The sequence below is a fragment of the Hemitrygon akajei genome, chromosome 1 (genome assembly GCF_048418815.1).
Source record: "Hemitrygon akajei chromosome 1, sHemAka1.3, whole genome shotgun sequence".
Classification (NCBI taxonomy): domain Eukaryota; kingdom Metazoa; phylum Chordata; class Chondrichthyes; order Myliobatiformes; family Dasyatidae; genus Hemitrygon; species Hemitrygon akajei.
In genome coordinates, this window is record NC_133124.1 from 6,082,849 (window position 1) to 6,099,951 (window position 17,103).

General features: G+C 43.1%; 1 protein-coding gene across 2 annotated transcripts in view; it reads left to right on the forward strand.

Annotated features, from left to right (window-relative positions):
- cdh17 (cadherin 17, LI cadherin (liver-intestine)) overlaps window positions 1–17,103 on the forward strand; it is a 180,159-nt gene that overhangs the window by 51,982 nt on the left and 111,074 nt on the right. For both annotated transcript variants that reach the window (XM_073027435.1, XM_073027523.1), the window contains exon 3: window positions 15,295–15,396. In XM_073027435.1, coding sequence (XP_072883536.1) covers window positions 15,295–15,396 — 102 coding nt within the window. The remainder of the gene's footprint in view (window positions 1–15,294; window positions 15,397–17,103) is intronic.

Below are 17,103 nucleotides of genomic sequence, written 5' to 3' on the forward strand. Positions count from 1 at the left end.
AAGCTGGGAGGGGGCAAGGGCCCTATAAAGAAGATGGGGGGGGGGAGGGTGGGAAGGACAAGGCTGGTAGGTGTCAGGTGAAAAACCAATCAGAGGAAAGATCAAGGGGTGGGTGAGGGGAAGTAGGGAGGGGATAGGCTGGAAAGGTGAAGAAGGAATGTAAGGGGAAAGCACTATGTGTAGTAGAAGAAGACAGAATCATGAGAGACGTGATAGGCAGCTGGAGGAAGAGGAGGCAGAGTGTAACTGGGATGGGGGAAGGGAGAGGGAGGGAATTACTGGAAGTTAGAGAATTCAATATTCATGCCAAGGGGCTGGAGACTACCCAGACGGTATATGAGGTGTTGCTCCTCCAGCCTGAATTTGGGCTCATCATGACGAGAGTAGAGGAGGCCATGTATGGACATATCCGAATGGGAATGTGAAGCAGAGTTGAAGTGAGTGGCAACTGGGAGATCCTGTCTGTTGTGGCAGACGGAGCGGAGGTGCTTGGCAAAGCGGCCCCCCGATCTGTGTCGGGTCTCGCTGATGTAGAGGAGGCCGCACTGGGAGCACCGGATACAATAGATTACCCCAACAGACTCACAAGGGAAGTGTTGCCTCACCTGGAAGGACTGTTTGGGGCCCTGAATGGTGGTAAGAGAGGAGGTGTAGCACTTACACTTGCAGGGATAAGTATCAGGTGGGAGATCTATGGGGAGGGACGTGTGGACCAGGCAGTCGTGGAGGGAACGATCCCTGTGGAAAGTGGAGAGGGGTAGAGAGGGAAAGATGTGCTTAGTGGTGGGGTCCTGTTGAAGGTGGCAGAAGTTGTGGAGGATAATGTGCTGGATCTGGAGGCTGGTGGGGTGGTAGGTGAGGACAAGGGGAACTCGGTCCCTGTTGTGGTGACGGGAAGATGGAGTGAGGGCCGATGTGCGGGAAATGGAAGAGATGGGGGTGAGGGCCTCGCCCTCCCTTCCCCATCCCAGTTTCACTCTGCCTGCTTCTCCAGCTGCCTATCACCTCTCTCATGATTCCGCCTTCTTCTACTACACATAGTGTTTTCCCCTTACATTCCAATTTTTTTAATTCAAATTTTTATTATTATTTATTCATATTTTACAAAGCAGCACAGCATATCATAGAGCAGATACAGTACAGCATATTTACACAGCCATCCCATGACAGGAAAATATGAAACTAAGAAACAGAAAAAAAACTTCTAATTTAAGTTCAAATTAACATACAACCAAAATTGATCCCACACGTCTTGCAATTTTCCCTCACTGTTAATTCTTCCCAACATGTGTTCATATGATGAAATCTTAACCATTTCCTCAGTCCATTCCCTCACAGTGGGACATCTGGGTTTTTTCCAGTTTTGCAATATAATTCTTGCAACTGTGATGAGACCCACCTTTAAAATAGTAAATTTGTCATTGTTTACATTAGGTATCATTGTCCTATCACCCAGGAGCCAAAGCCGGGGACACAAGGGCAGTGTAGGACCCGACCAATTCCCCAACAAATCAGGAACTTTACACCAAAATGGACGAACCACGGAACCCTCCCAAATCATGTGAAAATATGTGCACACCTCATTTTTATATTTCCAGCATAAATGATTATCAACAATCCCTATTTTGTACAGTCTAGTTGGTGTCCAATAATATCTGTGTACTATCTTATACTGAATAAATTTCCCTCTCGCTTCCCTGATATGTCTACCCACATTTGATAAAATATTTGACCACTCACTATCTTCAATATCACTTCCAAGGTCCTTCTGCAATACTGCTTTGAGATTGTTACACGGTTCACCCACAGAGTGCTTGAACATTTTATAAAACACTGATGCTTTATGAACTTCCTGGGGTAGTGTAAAGTTTTGTGGGCCACCATTCTTGAATATGCTATTAGCGCAATGTCTTATTTGTAAATACTTCCAGAAATTCCTTTTATCTACAAAGTTATATTTCCTCTGCAAATCCACATAAAAATCCCATTCTCATAGAGATCACCTACTGTATTTACACCTTTAATCTTCCATTCTTTCTAGTACACCATTCTTTTCCGAATGCATATCTCAGGGTTATTCCAGAGTGAGGAGTATAACTGGTTTAAATGTGACATTTTACAAGCTTCGTGAATTGTACTCCACCCACCCCTTGAGTGAAATAGTATAGGATTTAGATTAGTCTTGTTTTCCACGTTGTGAGAGGATGTTAAGGGGAGAATGTGGTGCAGCCAAACTCCGTTCTATAACTACCCAATCTAAATCAACATCTGCCCTGTCCCAATGTTTAGCTAACTTGGTTATTTCAAAGGATAATTTATATGCCCTGACGTCTGGTAGACTGAGCCCACCCATGTCCCTGGACATACACATCTTACTCATTTTAATTCTGGGCTTCTTCTTATCCCATAGCAAGTCACTAATAATTTTGTTGTATTGCTTGTAGATCAAATCTGAAATATATAAAGGAAGCATCATAGAAGGATAGTTAAACTGAGGTGCTATGACCATTTTAACTACATTGACTACCCCAGAGTGACAGTCTCAGTGCCCCCCACTTACCCAGATTATTTCGTATCCTACTCAATAATGGATCATAATTTAAAGTAATTATTTCATCCAAATTCTGACTGAGCTTGACCCCTGGATACTTCATTCCAACTGGCACCCATCTGAAATTAAACTGAGATACTGAATTTGAATAACACAATTTTGTCATTGGCATAGCCTCAGATTTACTGCAGTTGATTTTATAACCAGACATGTCAGAATACAATTGAACTGTTTTCATTAGTGGGGGTAAGGAATTAGGAGGGTCACTAATCAGTAATAAAATATTGTCAGCATATAGCATCAACCTATGCTCCTTTCCGCCTCCCTTACATTCCTTCTTCACCTTTCCTGCCTATCCCCTCCCTGCTTCCCCTTGATCTTTCCCCTTACTGGCTTTTCACCTGGCATCTACCAAGCCTTCTCCTTCCCACCCTCCCCCCCCCCCCACCTTCTTTATAGGGCTCCTGCCCCCTCCCTCTTCAGTCCTGACGAAGGGCTGTACACATTTCACACATACACATTTCACTGTATGTTTCAATGTACATGTGACAAATGTAGCTAATCTTTAAGCAGATAAAAAACACTAAACTAACTCAATTTCCCATGATCTGAATTGAAGGAGTACATATATCCCAGATGATTGTTGAGCCAAAGGAGATTACAGAACTAAAGAGAGTATTGGATTTGAAAATGAGAATGGAAAATTTTCAAAGCAGAAGGATTTCCTAACCATTAATCATTTCAGCAAGTACAAGGCTGAAGGTCAAACTTGACTTGGCACAAGTTCGGACACCAGATCAAGTTGGCGTACTTTGGGTAATCTCAAGTCAAGTCAAGTCACTTTTTATTGTCATTTCGACCATAACTGCTGGTACAGTACATAGTAAAAACAAGACAACGTTTTTCAGGACCATGGTGTTACATGACACAGTACAAAAACTAGACTGAACTACGTAAAAAACAACACAGAAAAAAAACTACACTAGACTAAGGACCTACCCAGGACTGCATAAAATATACAGAACAGTGCAGGCATTACAATAAATAATGTACAATAGGGCAGTAAGTTGGTGTCAGTCCAGGCTCTGGGTATTGAGGAGTCTGATAGCTTGGGAGAACAAACTGTTACATAGTCTGGTCATGAGAGCCCGAATGCTTTGGAGCCTTTTCCCAGACGGCAGGAGGGAGAAGAGTTTGTATGAGGGGTGTGTGGGGTCCTTCATAATGCTGTTTGCTTTGCGGATGCAGCGTGTAGTGTAAATGTCCATAATGGCGGGAAGAGAGACCCCAATGATCTTCTCAGCTGACCTCACTATCCGCTGCAGGGTCTTGAGATCCGAGATGGTGCAATTTCCGAACTAGGCAGTGATGCAGCTGCTCAGGATGCTCTCAATACAACCCCTGTAGAATGTGATGAGGATGGGGGGTGGGAGATGGACTTCCCTTAGCATTAGCCCAGAGATGCTGCTGGGCTTTCTTTGCTATGGAGCTGGTGTTGAGGGACCAGGTGAGATTCTCCGCCAGGTGAACACCAAGAAATTTGGTGCTCTTAACGATCTCTACCGAGGAGCTGTCGATGTTCAGCGGGGAGTGGTCGCTCTGTGCCCTCCTGAAGTCAACAACCATCTCTTTTGTTCACATTATGAGACAGGTTGTTGGCTCTGCACCAGTCTGTTAGCCGCTGCACCTCCTCTCTGTAAGCTGACTTGTCGTTCTTGCTGATGAGACCCACCACGGTCATGTCATCGGCAAACTTGATGATGTGGTTCGAGCTGTGTATTGCAGCACAGTTGTGGGTCAGCAGAGTGAACAGCAGTGGACTGAGCACGCAACCCTGGGGGACCCCCGTGCTCAGTGTGATGGTGTTGGAGATGCTGCTCCCGATCCGGATTGACTGAGGTCTCCCAGCTAGGAAGTCTAGGATCCAGTTGCAGAGGGAGGTGTTCAGTAGGCTTAGCTTTCCAATCAGTTTCTGAGGGATGATTGTGTTGAATGCTGAACTGAAGTCTATGAACAGCATCCGAACGTATGTGTCTTTTTTGTCCAGGTAGGTTAGAGCCAGGTGGAGGGTGGTGGCAATGGCGTCATCTGTTGAACGGTTGGGACGGTACGCAAACTGCAGGGGGTCCAGTGAGGGGGGCAGCAGGGTCTTGATATGCCTCATGACGAGCCTCTCCAAACACTTCATCACGATGGATGTGAGTGCAACGGGACGGTAGTCATTTAGGCAGGACACTGAAGACTTCTTCGGCACGGGGACGATGGTGGCGGCCTTGAAGCACGTTGGAATGGTGGCACTGCTCAGGGAGATGTTGAAAATGTCAGTGAGAACATCTGCTAGCTGATCTGCACATCCTCTGAGCACTCTACCAGGGATGTTGTCTGGTCCAGCAGCCTTCCGTGGGTTGACCCTGCACAGGGTTCTTCTCACATCGGCCACGGTGAGACACAGCACCCGGTCATTTGTAGGAGGGGTGGACTTCCTTGCCGCCATGTCATTTTCCACCTCAAAACAAGCGTAGAAGTTGTTCAGCGCATCTGGGAGGGAGGCATCACCTGCACAGTCAGGTGATGTTGTCCTGTAATTAGTGATGTCCTGGGTGCCTTTCCACATGCGCTGCGTGTCGCCGCTGTCCTGGAAGTGGCTGTGGATTCACTGGGCGTGTGCACGCTTTGCCCCTCTGATGGCTCGGGACAGTTTGGCCCTTGCTGTTGTTAGAGCTGCCTTGTCGCCTGCTCTGAAGTCACGGGTCCTCAGCAGCCCACGCACCTCCGTGGTCATCCATGGCTTCTGGTTAGCGCGTCTGATGTGTACATAGAGTGGGAACGGGATGCTGATCGAGCTTGCATTAGAATAGCCAGATCCAGAGAGGTCAAAGGCACAACTGTCTATCTGCAACAGGTAACCTGAGTCGGATTAGCATTGGAATAAGTATGGGTAAATTAAACAATGTTAACGTTTGCTGTTCATTGTGGGTTAAATACGCTGAGTGGCCACTTTATTAGGTACAGGACTGGAACCCGGTGTGGCCTTCTGCTGCTGTAGCCCATCCACTTCCAGGTCTGACATGTAGTAACGTGTGGTTGTTTGACAGCCTTCCTGTCAGCTTGAACCAGTCTGGCCATTCTCCTCTGACCTCTCTCATTAACAAGGCATTTTCACCCACAAAATCGTTGCTCACTGGATGTATTTTTTCTCTCTTTGCACCATTCTCTGTAAACTCTAGAGACTGTTGGACATGAAAATAGTTTCGTTTATGGAAAATCTTTCCTGAAAAACCTGTTGGAATTCTTTGTGGAGATTACAAGTAGGACAGATAAAGGGGATGTAGTGGATGTTGTATATTTGGACTTTCAGAAGGCCTTTGACAAGGTGCCACACATGAGGCTGCTTACCAAGTTAAGAGCCCATGGTATTAGAGGGAAGTTACTAACATGTTTACAGCATTGGCTGATTGGTAGGAGGCAGCGAGTGGGAATAAAAGGATTCTTTTCTGGTTGGCTGCCAGTGACCAGTGGTGTTCTGCAGGGGTTGGTGTTGGGACCACTTCATTTTATACTGTATATAAATGATTTAATGATGGAATAGATGGTTTTGTTGCCAAGTTTGCAGATGATACGAAGGCAGGTAGTGTTGAGGAAACAGGCTGCAAAAGGACTTAGACAGATTAGGAGAATGGGCAAGAGAATGGCAAATGAAATACAATGTTGGAAAATGCATAGTCGTGCACTTTGGTAGTAAAAATAAATGTAGAGACTATTTTCTAAATGGGGAGAAAATCCAAAAATCTGAGATGCAAAGGGATTTGGGAGTGCTTGTGCAGAAGACCCTGAAGGTTAATTTGCAGGTTGAGTTGGTGGTGAGGAAGGCAAATGCCATGTTCACATTCATTTCAAGACGTTATAAAATTTGTGCAGGATAGTTTTTTGCAGCAATACATAGAGGTACCAACTAGAGAAGGGGCAGTGTTGGATCTCCTGTTAGGGAATGAGATAGGTCAGGTGATGGAGGTATGTGTTGGGGAGCACTTTGGGTCCAGTGATCACAATACCATTAGTTTTAATATAATTAAGGAGAAGGATAGGACTGGACCCAGAGTATAGATTTTTGATTAGAAAAAGGCTAACTTTGAGGAGATGTGAAAGGGCTTAGAAGGAGTGGATTGGGACAATTTGTTTCATGGGAGGGATGTAATAGAGAAATGGAGATCATTTAATGGTGAAACTTTGAGGGTTACAGAATCTTTATATTCCTGTTAGGTTGAAAGGAAAGGTTAAAAGTTTGAGAGAGCCATGGTTTTCAAGGGATATTGGAAACTTGGTTCGGAAAGAGAGAGAGATCTACAATAAATATAGGCAGCATGGAGTAAATGAGGTGCTTAAGGAATATAAAGAATGTAATAAGAATCTTAAAGAAATTAGAAAAGCTAATAGAAGATATGAGGTTGCTTTGGCAAGTAAGGTGAAAATAAATCCAAAGGGTTTCTACAGTTATATTAATAGCAAAAGGACAGTGAGGGATAAAATTGGTCCCTTAGAGAATCAGAGTGGACAGCTATGTGTGGAGCCAAGAGAGATGGGGGAGATTTTGAACAATTTCTTTCCTTCGCTATTCACTAAGGAGAAGAATATTGAATTGTGTAAGGTAAGGGAAACAAGTAGGGAAGTTATGGAAACTATGACGATTAAAGAGGAGGAAGTGCTTGCGCTTTTAAGGAATATAAAAGTGGATAAATCTCTGGGTCCTGACAGGATATTCCCTAGGACCTTGAGGGAAGTTAGTGTAGAAATAGCAGGGGCTCTGACAGAAATATTTCAAATGCCATTAGAAACAGGGATGGTGCCAGAGGATTGGTGTATTGCTCATGTTGTTCCATTGTTTAAAAAGGGTTCTAAGAGTAAACCTAGCAATTATAGGCCTGTAAGTTTGATGTCAGTGGTAGGTAAATTAATGGAAAGTATTCTTAGAGATGGTACATATGATTATCTGGATATACAGGGTCTGATTAGGAACAGTCAACATGGATTTGTGCGTGGAAAGTGATGTTTGACAAATCTTATTGAATTTTTTGAAGAGGTTACGAGGAAAGTCGACAAGGGTAAAGCAGTGGATGTTTTCTATATGGACTTCAGTAACGCCTTTGACAAGGTTCTACACGGAAGGTTAGTTAGGAAGGTTCAATCATTAGGTATTAATATTGAAGTAGTAAAATGGATTCAACAGTGGCTGGATGGACGATACCAGAGAGTAGTGGTGGATAATTGTTTGTCAGGTTGGAGGCCGGTGACTAATGGTGTGCCTCAGGGATCTGTATTGGGTCCAATGTTGTTTGTCATATACATTAATGATCTGGATGATTTGGCGGTAAATTGGATTAGTAAGTATGCAGATGATATTAAGGTAGGTGGCGTTGTGGATAATGAAGTAGGTTTTCAAAGCTTGCAGAGATTTAGGCCAGTTAGAAGAGTGGGCTGAACGATGGCAGATGGAGTTTAATGCTGATAAGTGTGAGGTGCTACGTTTTGATAGGAATAATCAAAATAGGACAAACATGGTAAATGGTAGGGCATTGAAGAATGCAGTAGAACAGAATGATCTAAGAATAATGGTGCATAGTTCCCTGAAGGTGGAATCTCATGTGGGTAGGGTGGTGAAGAAAACTTTTGGTATGCTGGCCTTTATAAATTAGAGCATTGAGTATAGGAGTTGGGATGTAATGTTAAAATTGTACAAGGCATTGGTAAAGCCAAATTTGGAGTATTGTGTACAGTTCTGGTCACCAAATTATAGGAAAGATGTTAACAAAATAGAGAGAGTACAGAGGAGATTTACTAGAATGTTACCTGGGTTTCAGTACCTAAGTTACAGAGAAAGGTTGAACAAGTTAGGTCTTTATTCTTTGGAGCATAGGAGGTTAAGGGGGGACTTGATAGAGATATTTAAAATTACAAGAGGGATAGATAGAGTTGACGTTGATAGGCTTTTTCCATTGAGAGTAGGGGAGATTCAAACAAGAGGACATTCCAGGAAAGGAATGGAGGGTTATGGGCTGAGTGCAGGTTGGTGGGACTAGGTGAGAGTAAGCAATTGCTATATGGTTATATGGTCTAGAATACAACAGCATGGATGTGATGCAGAGGCTTTATAAGGCACTGGTGAAGCCTCACCTTGAGTATCGTGAACAGTTTTGGGCTCCTCCTTTAAGAAAATATATGCCGATATTGGAGAAGGTTCAGAGGGGTTTCACCATATAACCATATAACAATTACATCATGGAAACAGGCCATCTTGGCCCTTGTAATCCGTGCCGACGCTTACACTCACCTAGTCCTACTGGCCCGCACTCAGCCCAGAACCCTCCATTCCTTTCCTGTCCATATACCTATCCAATTTTACTTTAAATTACAATACTAAACCTGCCTCTACCACTTCTACTGGAAGCTCATTCCACACAGCTACCACTCTCTGAGTAAAGAAATTCCCCCCTCGTGTTACCCTTAAACTTTTGCCCCCTATTCTCAAATCATGTCCTCTTGTTTGAATCTCCCCTACTCTCAATGGAAAAAGTCTATCCACGTCGACTCGATCTATCCCCCTCATTATTTTAAAACCTCTGTCAAGTCCCCCCTCAACCTTCTACGCTCACAAGGATGATTCTGGGAATGAAATGGTTATCATATGAGGAATGTTTGATAGCTCTGAATCTGTACTTGCTGGAATTTAGAAGGATGGGAGGAGGGATCTCATTGAAATCTTTTGAATGAGTAGATTTGAGTAAATCAGAGTAGATTTGGAAGGGATGTTTCCCATGGTGGTGGAGTCTAGGACAAGAGGGCACAGCCTCAGGATAGAGGGATGTCCATTTAAAACAAAGATGTGGAGAAATTTCTTTAGCCAGATGGTGGTGAATTTGTGGAATTTATTACCACAGGGCAGCTGTGCAGGCCAAGTTGTTGGGTGTATTAGGGCAGAGCTTAATAGGTTTTTGATTGGACATGGCATCAAAGGTTATGGGCAGAAGGCCGGGGAGTGGGGCTAAGGAGGGGCAAAAAGGGTCAGCCCTGACTGAATGGCAGAACATTGATGGGCCAAATTGCCTAATTCTGCTCCTATGTCCTACAATCTTATGGTTATACCTTTGTACTGTAATACTGCTGCAAAGCAACAAACTTCACATTATATAAGGCAATGTTACTAGACAGACCACTTAAATAGACTAGACTGCTTTTTACTGCTCTTCCAAAGCAATCTATTGACAAACTTCAACTCATTCAGAACATAATTGTCAGACTTTTAACCAAAACCAGGATGAGGGAGCATGCACTCCCATCCTAGCTACTTTGCATCGGCTTCCTGTATCTTTTAGAATTGGTTCTAAAGTTCTCTTACTTGTTTTTAAAACTCTTAATGGTCTGGGACCGGACTACATCACAGAATCGTTTTTGTTTTATAATCCTGCTGGAGCTGTCAGGTCTTCTTCCACCGGTCTCTTAACTTAAAACAATTCCCTTCAAAAGATAATTGATGGGTCAGCTTATTTGGACTAGACTATGCAACTCAACACCTAACTCAATACCTGGATGGCTGCATCACTGCCTGGTATGGGAACTGTACTTCCCTCAATCACAGGACTCTGCAGAGAGTGGTGCAGACAGCCCAGTGCATCTGTAAATGTGAACTTCCCACTATTCAGGACATTTACAGGGATAGGTGTGTAAAAAGGGCCCAAAGAATCACTGGGGACCAGTCTCACCCTCACCATAACTGTTCCAGCTGCCACCATCCGGGAAACGGTACCGCAGCATAAAAGCCAGGACCAAAAGCTTCCGGGACAGCTTCTTCCACCAGGCCATCAGACTGATTAATTCATGCTGATATAACTGTATTTCTATGTTATATTGACTATCCTGTTGTACATAATATTTATTATAAATTACTACAGTTGCACTTTGCACATTTGAACAGAGACGTAACGTAAAAGATTTTTACTTCTCGTGTATTTGAAGGATGTAAGTAATAAAGTTATTTCAATTCAATTCAGTTCAATACTACAAGGGATGCAGACTCAATTGACGCTTTTAAAGACCAGCTCAAAATCTATTTATTTAACCTTCCTTTTTTAAGTCTTATTTTACATGTTTATTTTTAATTTTCATTTTATTTTATTTTCACATTTTCACTTTATCCCATTGTAAAGCACTTGAACTACATCATCTGTATGGAAAGTGCTCAATAAATAAGTTATTATTATTTTTATTGTATTTTTAGTTTTTTTCAGCTCAAGTTGGCAAAACCTGAGGACCAGGAATAGCCAAGCACTCTCATTTGTCAGTTGTTAAGAACTTTCAGACTATTCTAGTGGTGCGTAGTTATAAAGTCATTAAAAACTACAACGCAGAAACAGGCTCTTTGGCCCATCTGGTCCATGCTGAAACATTTAAACCGCCTACTCCCTTTGACCTGCACCGGGACCATAGCCCTCAGTACTCTATCATCCACGTAACTATCCAAACTTCTCTTAAGTGTTGAAATCCAGCTCACATGCACTTTATTCCACACTCTCTGAGTGAAGACATTTCCCCTCATATTCCCCTTGAACATTTCGCCTTTGAATTTTCTCTGTACTCTTTCAGCCTTATTTCCATCTTTACTGTAGGTAGATGACCAAATCTGCACACAGCACTCTAAACTAGTCCTACAGAATTTTAATAATAACTAGCTCAATTAGAAAAAAAGACCTGTTTATTGCATAGTGGTCAAAATGGTCATAGTGCTGCTAATCGCTAGTTAATGGAGTTTTATGGATGGTTCAAGACCTGAGTAGTTGAAGGGAAGAAGCTGTTCCTGAATCTGGTGGTGTGAGACTTCAAGCTTCTGTACCTCCTGCCTGAAGGTAGTTGAGAGAAGATGGCATGGCCTGGATGATGGGGATCTTTGATGATGAACATTGGCTTCTTGAAGCAGCACCTCCTGTAGTTACTACCGATGGTGGGGAGGCAGAATTTGTTACTCTCTGCAGCTTCTGACATTCCTCCACAAGTGAATTGTCCTACCATACCAAAATGCAACCACTCAGGATAATTTTTAACAGTATTTATTTATTTAGAGATACAGTACAGAACAAACCCTTCCAGCCCAACGAGCCATCATGTCCAGCAACCCACCTGTTTAACCCTAGCCAAATCCCTGGACAACTTACGATGACCTACTAACTGATATGTCTTTGGACAGTGGGAGGAAACTGGAACACACTAAGGAAACCCATGTGAGCATACAAACTCCTTACAGAGGACGGTGGAATTGAACTCCGAACACTGAGCTGTAACAGCATTGCACTCACCGCCATTTTGCCAAGGCACCCCACCAACATCTGTAGAAGTTTGTTAGAGTGGTCAGTGACAAGCAGTGCCTCCTGACGAAGTAAAGATGTTGGCGTGCTTTCCTTGTTATTGTGTCTATGTGTTGGGCCTAGAATAGGTCATCTGAAATGTTAATGCCCAGGAATTTAAAGCTGTTGACTCTCTCCACTGCCGAATGACCCCCCCCCCCCCCACCCCACTCTATGTAGGCTGGCACATGTTTGCCCTCCTTCCCTTTCCTGAAGTCAACTATCAACCCTTAGGAGCATGTAGTGCCTGAGGGAGAATGCATAGTGCCTATAAGGAGTATTCACCCACCCTTCATGTTTTCATGTTTTATTGTTTTACAACATTGAATCACAGTGGATTTAATTTGACTTTTTTGAAACTGATCAACAGGAAAAGACTCTTTCATGAGAACAGATCTCTACAAAGTGATCTAAATTAATTACAAAGATAAAACCCAAAATAATTGATTGCAGAAGTCAATACCCCCTTCAAGTCAGTATTTAGTAGATGCAACAATTACAGTCTTGAGTCTGTGTGGATAGGTCTCTATCAGCTTTGCACATCTGGGTACTGCAATTTTTCCACATTCTTCTTTACAAAACTGGTCAAGGTCTGTCAGTTTGCAAGGGGTTCGTGACTAAACAGCCCTTTTCAAGTCCAGACACACATTCTCAATTGGATTGAGGTCTAGACTCTGACTTGGCCACTCCAGGACATTAACTTTGTTGTTTTTAAGCCATTCCTGTGTAGCTTTGGCTTTATGCTTGGAGTCATTGTCTTGCTGGAAAACAGATCTCCCAAGTCGCAGTTCTCTTCAGACTGTACCAGGTTTTCCTCTAGGATTTTCCTATATTTTGCTGTATTCATTTTACCCCTCTGCCTTCACAAGCCTTCCAGGGCCTGTTGCAGTGAAGCATCCCCACAGCACGATGCAGCCACCACCATGCTTCGTGTTTTTGATGATGTGCAGTGTTTAGCTTATGCCAGACATAGCGTTCAGTCTGATAGCCAAAGAGCTCAATTTTGGTTTCATCAAACCATAGAAGCTTCTTCCAGCTGACCTCAGAGTCTCCCGCGGTGACCTGGAAATTTCCTTGTGTCCATCTCCTGACTTGTGCTTTTCAATAACCTTTTCACAAATTTGCTTGGAGTGTTCTTTAGTTTTCATGGTGTAGTTTTTGTCAGGACACTGACTCACCAGCAGTTGGACCTTCCAGATACAGGTGTATTTTTATGACAATCAACGGGAACACCTTGACTGCAGACAGGTCCCCAAAAATCAGATCTTCATTTAACCAATTATGTGACTTCTCAAACCAATTGGCTGCACAAGTGATGATTTGGTGTGTTGTATTCAAGGGAGGTGAGCACTTATGTAATCAATTATTGTGTTTTGTATTTGTAATTAATTTAGATCACTTTGTGGAGATCTGTTTTCACTTTGACATGAAAGAGTCTTTTCCTGTTGTTCAGTGTAAAAAAAAGCCAAATTAAATCCACTGTGATTCAATGTTGTAAAACAATAAAACATAAAAACTTCCAAGGGGGGTGAATACTTTTTGTAGGCACTGTATATTGAGAGTAATTGTGAGAAAGGAATAACAGAGGGATACAGGAGCCGCGTCACCAGAATCAGGGGCAATTGTTACCACTCAGCCATCAGGCTGCTGAACTGGCATGGATAATTTCACTAACACCAACAATGAACGATTTCACAACCTATGGACTTACTTTTGAGGACTCTATAACTCATGCTGTCAATGTTATTTATTTGCTTATTTATTATTTTGTTTTTCTTTTTGCATTTGCGCATTTTGTTGTCTTTTGCACATTGTTTGTGTTTGTGTGCAGTTTTTCATTCATTCTGTTGTGTTTCTTTGTACCTACTGTGAATGCCTGCAAGAAAATGAATCTCAGGATTGTATATGCTGACGTATATGTACCTGATAATAAGTTTACTTTGAACTTACTGATTTGAAAGATTCACATTGTTGGTGACTGAATGTTTTGGGTTATGCATGGTGAGAAGGCAAAGTACAGTTGTGATGATATCGCGTGGGAGGATGTCTGAAGAAACTGGGATAATTTCCACTTCTGACTGTGATGACTGAGCCAAATGATATTCCGTCAGGCCTGCACGGGCCGGCTCCTCCTTGTCTCCACCCAGCTAACAGGACTCACCCGTCACAAACTCCAGAAAACTCTGCAGATGCTAGAAATCCAAAGAAGCACACACAAAATGCTGGAGGAACTTAGCAGGCCAGATAACTTATATGGGAAAGAGTAAACAGTCAACATTCTGGGCCAAGACCCTTCATCAGGACTCACATGATGAGTCACTTGCCACTTGTTTCTAATTCATCACCTGCAGCCTATATAAACCCATCTCTCATCCGCAGTCTTTGTTCACTCCTCGAGCCAGTCAGCCTCAACCAGTTGCTCCTAGCCTTCAGTTACCTTGTTGCCTGATCTTGTTTAGTATTGGGTCTCTCTTATTTTGTGGCCCCTCGTGGCTAGTTATTTTGCAGTTTATTATTAAAGTGATCACCCGCCACTAAATCGTCCCGCTGCTCTGTGTTTGGTACACTTTTCGACATATTCATTTCCTGATCTGAATATGTTGTTATATTGCTTTTGCCAGAAGCACAACACCACATTCTTCACTTCTTGTTCTCACTGACAACTTTCAAACCTCTGTCCCAAGGGAAGACCATTTTCCTGCACATGATCACATCCCCTGCTCTGAGAAATTGCTAAAACAAGGGCCTTTCTCTGAGAGTCTGCCCTCCATTTTCTCAGTGGAAGTGAAAGGGCCTTTCTCTTCCACTGCCCCCACCCCCCACCGCCCCAACTCCAGAATTCATCCAGTGGTTATTTCTGGTATGTTGAAGTGTGGAGCTGTCATAATGCCTGCTGAATCTAATCAGTCAGGAGCACTGGATATAAAGTATAAATATAAAACGCTTACAGACAAGATTCCAAAACTTCCAAATTCTATGTCCCTGCTCCCAGTAACTCACTAAGCCTGAGTTTGTAAAACATAACCTTTATCTCTTCATCATGGCATTTAGATTTACAAAGGCACATCATAATCAATTCATAAACATGAGGAGGTCTTCAGATGCTGGAAATCCAGACCTGCAGAGGAACTCAGCAGGTCAGGCAGCATCTATGGAAATGAATAAACAGTTGACCCTTCAGCCAAGTCCTGAAGAAAGGTCCCTGGGAAAAAGTCTCTGGCTGTCCACTCGATCTATGCCTTTTATCATCATCACATACAGCTCTATCAAATCACCTCTCATCCTCCTTCTCTCCAAAGAGAAAAGCCCTGGATCTAGCATATATATCATTATTTTATTTTATATTTCCTGCAGGTATTAATCACGAAAATCAATGGACAACTTCCCAAAGGACCTCTGAAGTCGACGAGTATTACTGTTGTTGAGGGAAGCAGCATTCCTTATATGATATATCAGGTAACACTCTGATCATTTCCACTGGTATGGTTAAATTATCTCTAGTTAGGCCACACTTGGAGTACTGTGTCCAGTTCTGGTCGCCTCACTATAGAAAGGATGTGGAAGCATTGGAAAGGGTACAGAGGAGATTTACCAGGATGCTGCCTGGTTTAGGGAGTATGGATTATGATCAGAGATTAAGGGAGCTAGGGCTGCCAACACAGATGCCTTGTGCAGGAAGGCACAGAGTCGACTGTACTTCCTAAGAAGGTTGGCGTCATTCAATGTCTGTAGTGAGATGCTAAAGATGTTCTATAGGTCAGTTGTGGAGAGCGCCCTCTTCTTTGTGGTGGCGTGTTGGGGAGGAAGCATTAAGAAGAGGGACGCCTCACGTCTTAATAAGCTGGTAAGGAAGGCGGGCTCTGTCGTGGGCAAAGTACTGGAGAGTTTAACATCGGTAGCTGAGCGAAGGGCGCTGAGCAGGCTACGGTCAATTATGGAAAACTCTGAACATCCTCTACATAGCACCATCCAGAGACAGAGAAGCAGTTTCAGCGACAGGTTACTATCGATGCAATGCTCCTCAGACAGGATGAAGAGGTCAATACTCCCCAATGCCATTAGGCTTTACAATTCAACCGCCAGGACTTAAGAACTTTTTAAAAGCTATTATTAATGCTTTTTGAGATAGTGATTTAGATGCATATCATATTTATTTTACTGAGTTAAGTATTGTATGTAATTAGTTTTGCTACAACAAGTGTATGGGACATTGGAAAAAAAGTTGAATTTCCCCATGGGGATGAATAAAGTATCTATCTATCTATCTATCTACTCTTTGGAGAGAAGGAGGATGAGAGGAGACATGATAGAAGTGTACAAGATATTAAGAGGAATAGACAGAGTGGACAGCCAGCGCCTCTTCCCCAGAGCACCACTGCTCAGTACGAGAGGACATGGCTTTAAGGTAAGGGGAGGGAAGTTCAAGGGAGATATTAGAGGAAGGTTTTTCACTCAGAGAGTGGTCGGTGCGTGGAATGCACTGCCTGAGTCAGTGGTGGAGGCAGATACACTAGTGAAATTTAAGAGACTACTAGACAGATATATGGAAGAATTTAAGGTGGGGGGTTATATGGGAGGCAGGTTTTGAGGGTCGGCACAACATTGTGGGCCGAAGGGCTTGTAATGTACTGTACTATTCTATGTTCTATCTTCTAAATTATACAAAAACAGTTCTATGCAGTGACAAATAAAAGGATTAAGACTTTATATTAAAAAGTCACAAATAAATCTCAGTACACAATAAGCTGAATGAATTTGATGGGTTTAGCAGCATTTATGGATGGAAAAGGACTGCTGATGTTTCATCTTGAAGCCCTTCATCCAGACTGAAAAATAGAGGGGAAGTCGGCAGCCGGGTGCCATGGCAGTGTAGCAGTGAGTGCGACACTGTTACAGCTTGGGCCATTGGAGCTCCGGCGTCCTCTGTAAGCAGTTTGCATGTCCTCCCCGTGACCGTGTGGGTTTCCTCCAGGTGCTCCGGTTTCCTCCCACAAGCCAAAGACACACCAGTTAGTAGGTTAACTGGTCATTATAAATTGTCCTGTGATGGGTGGGTTGCTAGGCAACATGGCTCAAAGGGCTGGGAGGGCCTGTTCCACGTTGTATTTCTAAATAAACAGAAGATAAAAATTAAAATGGAGAGGGTAGGGGCAGAGCAAGAGA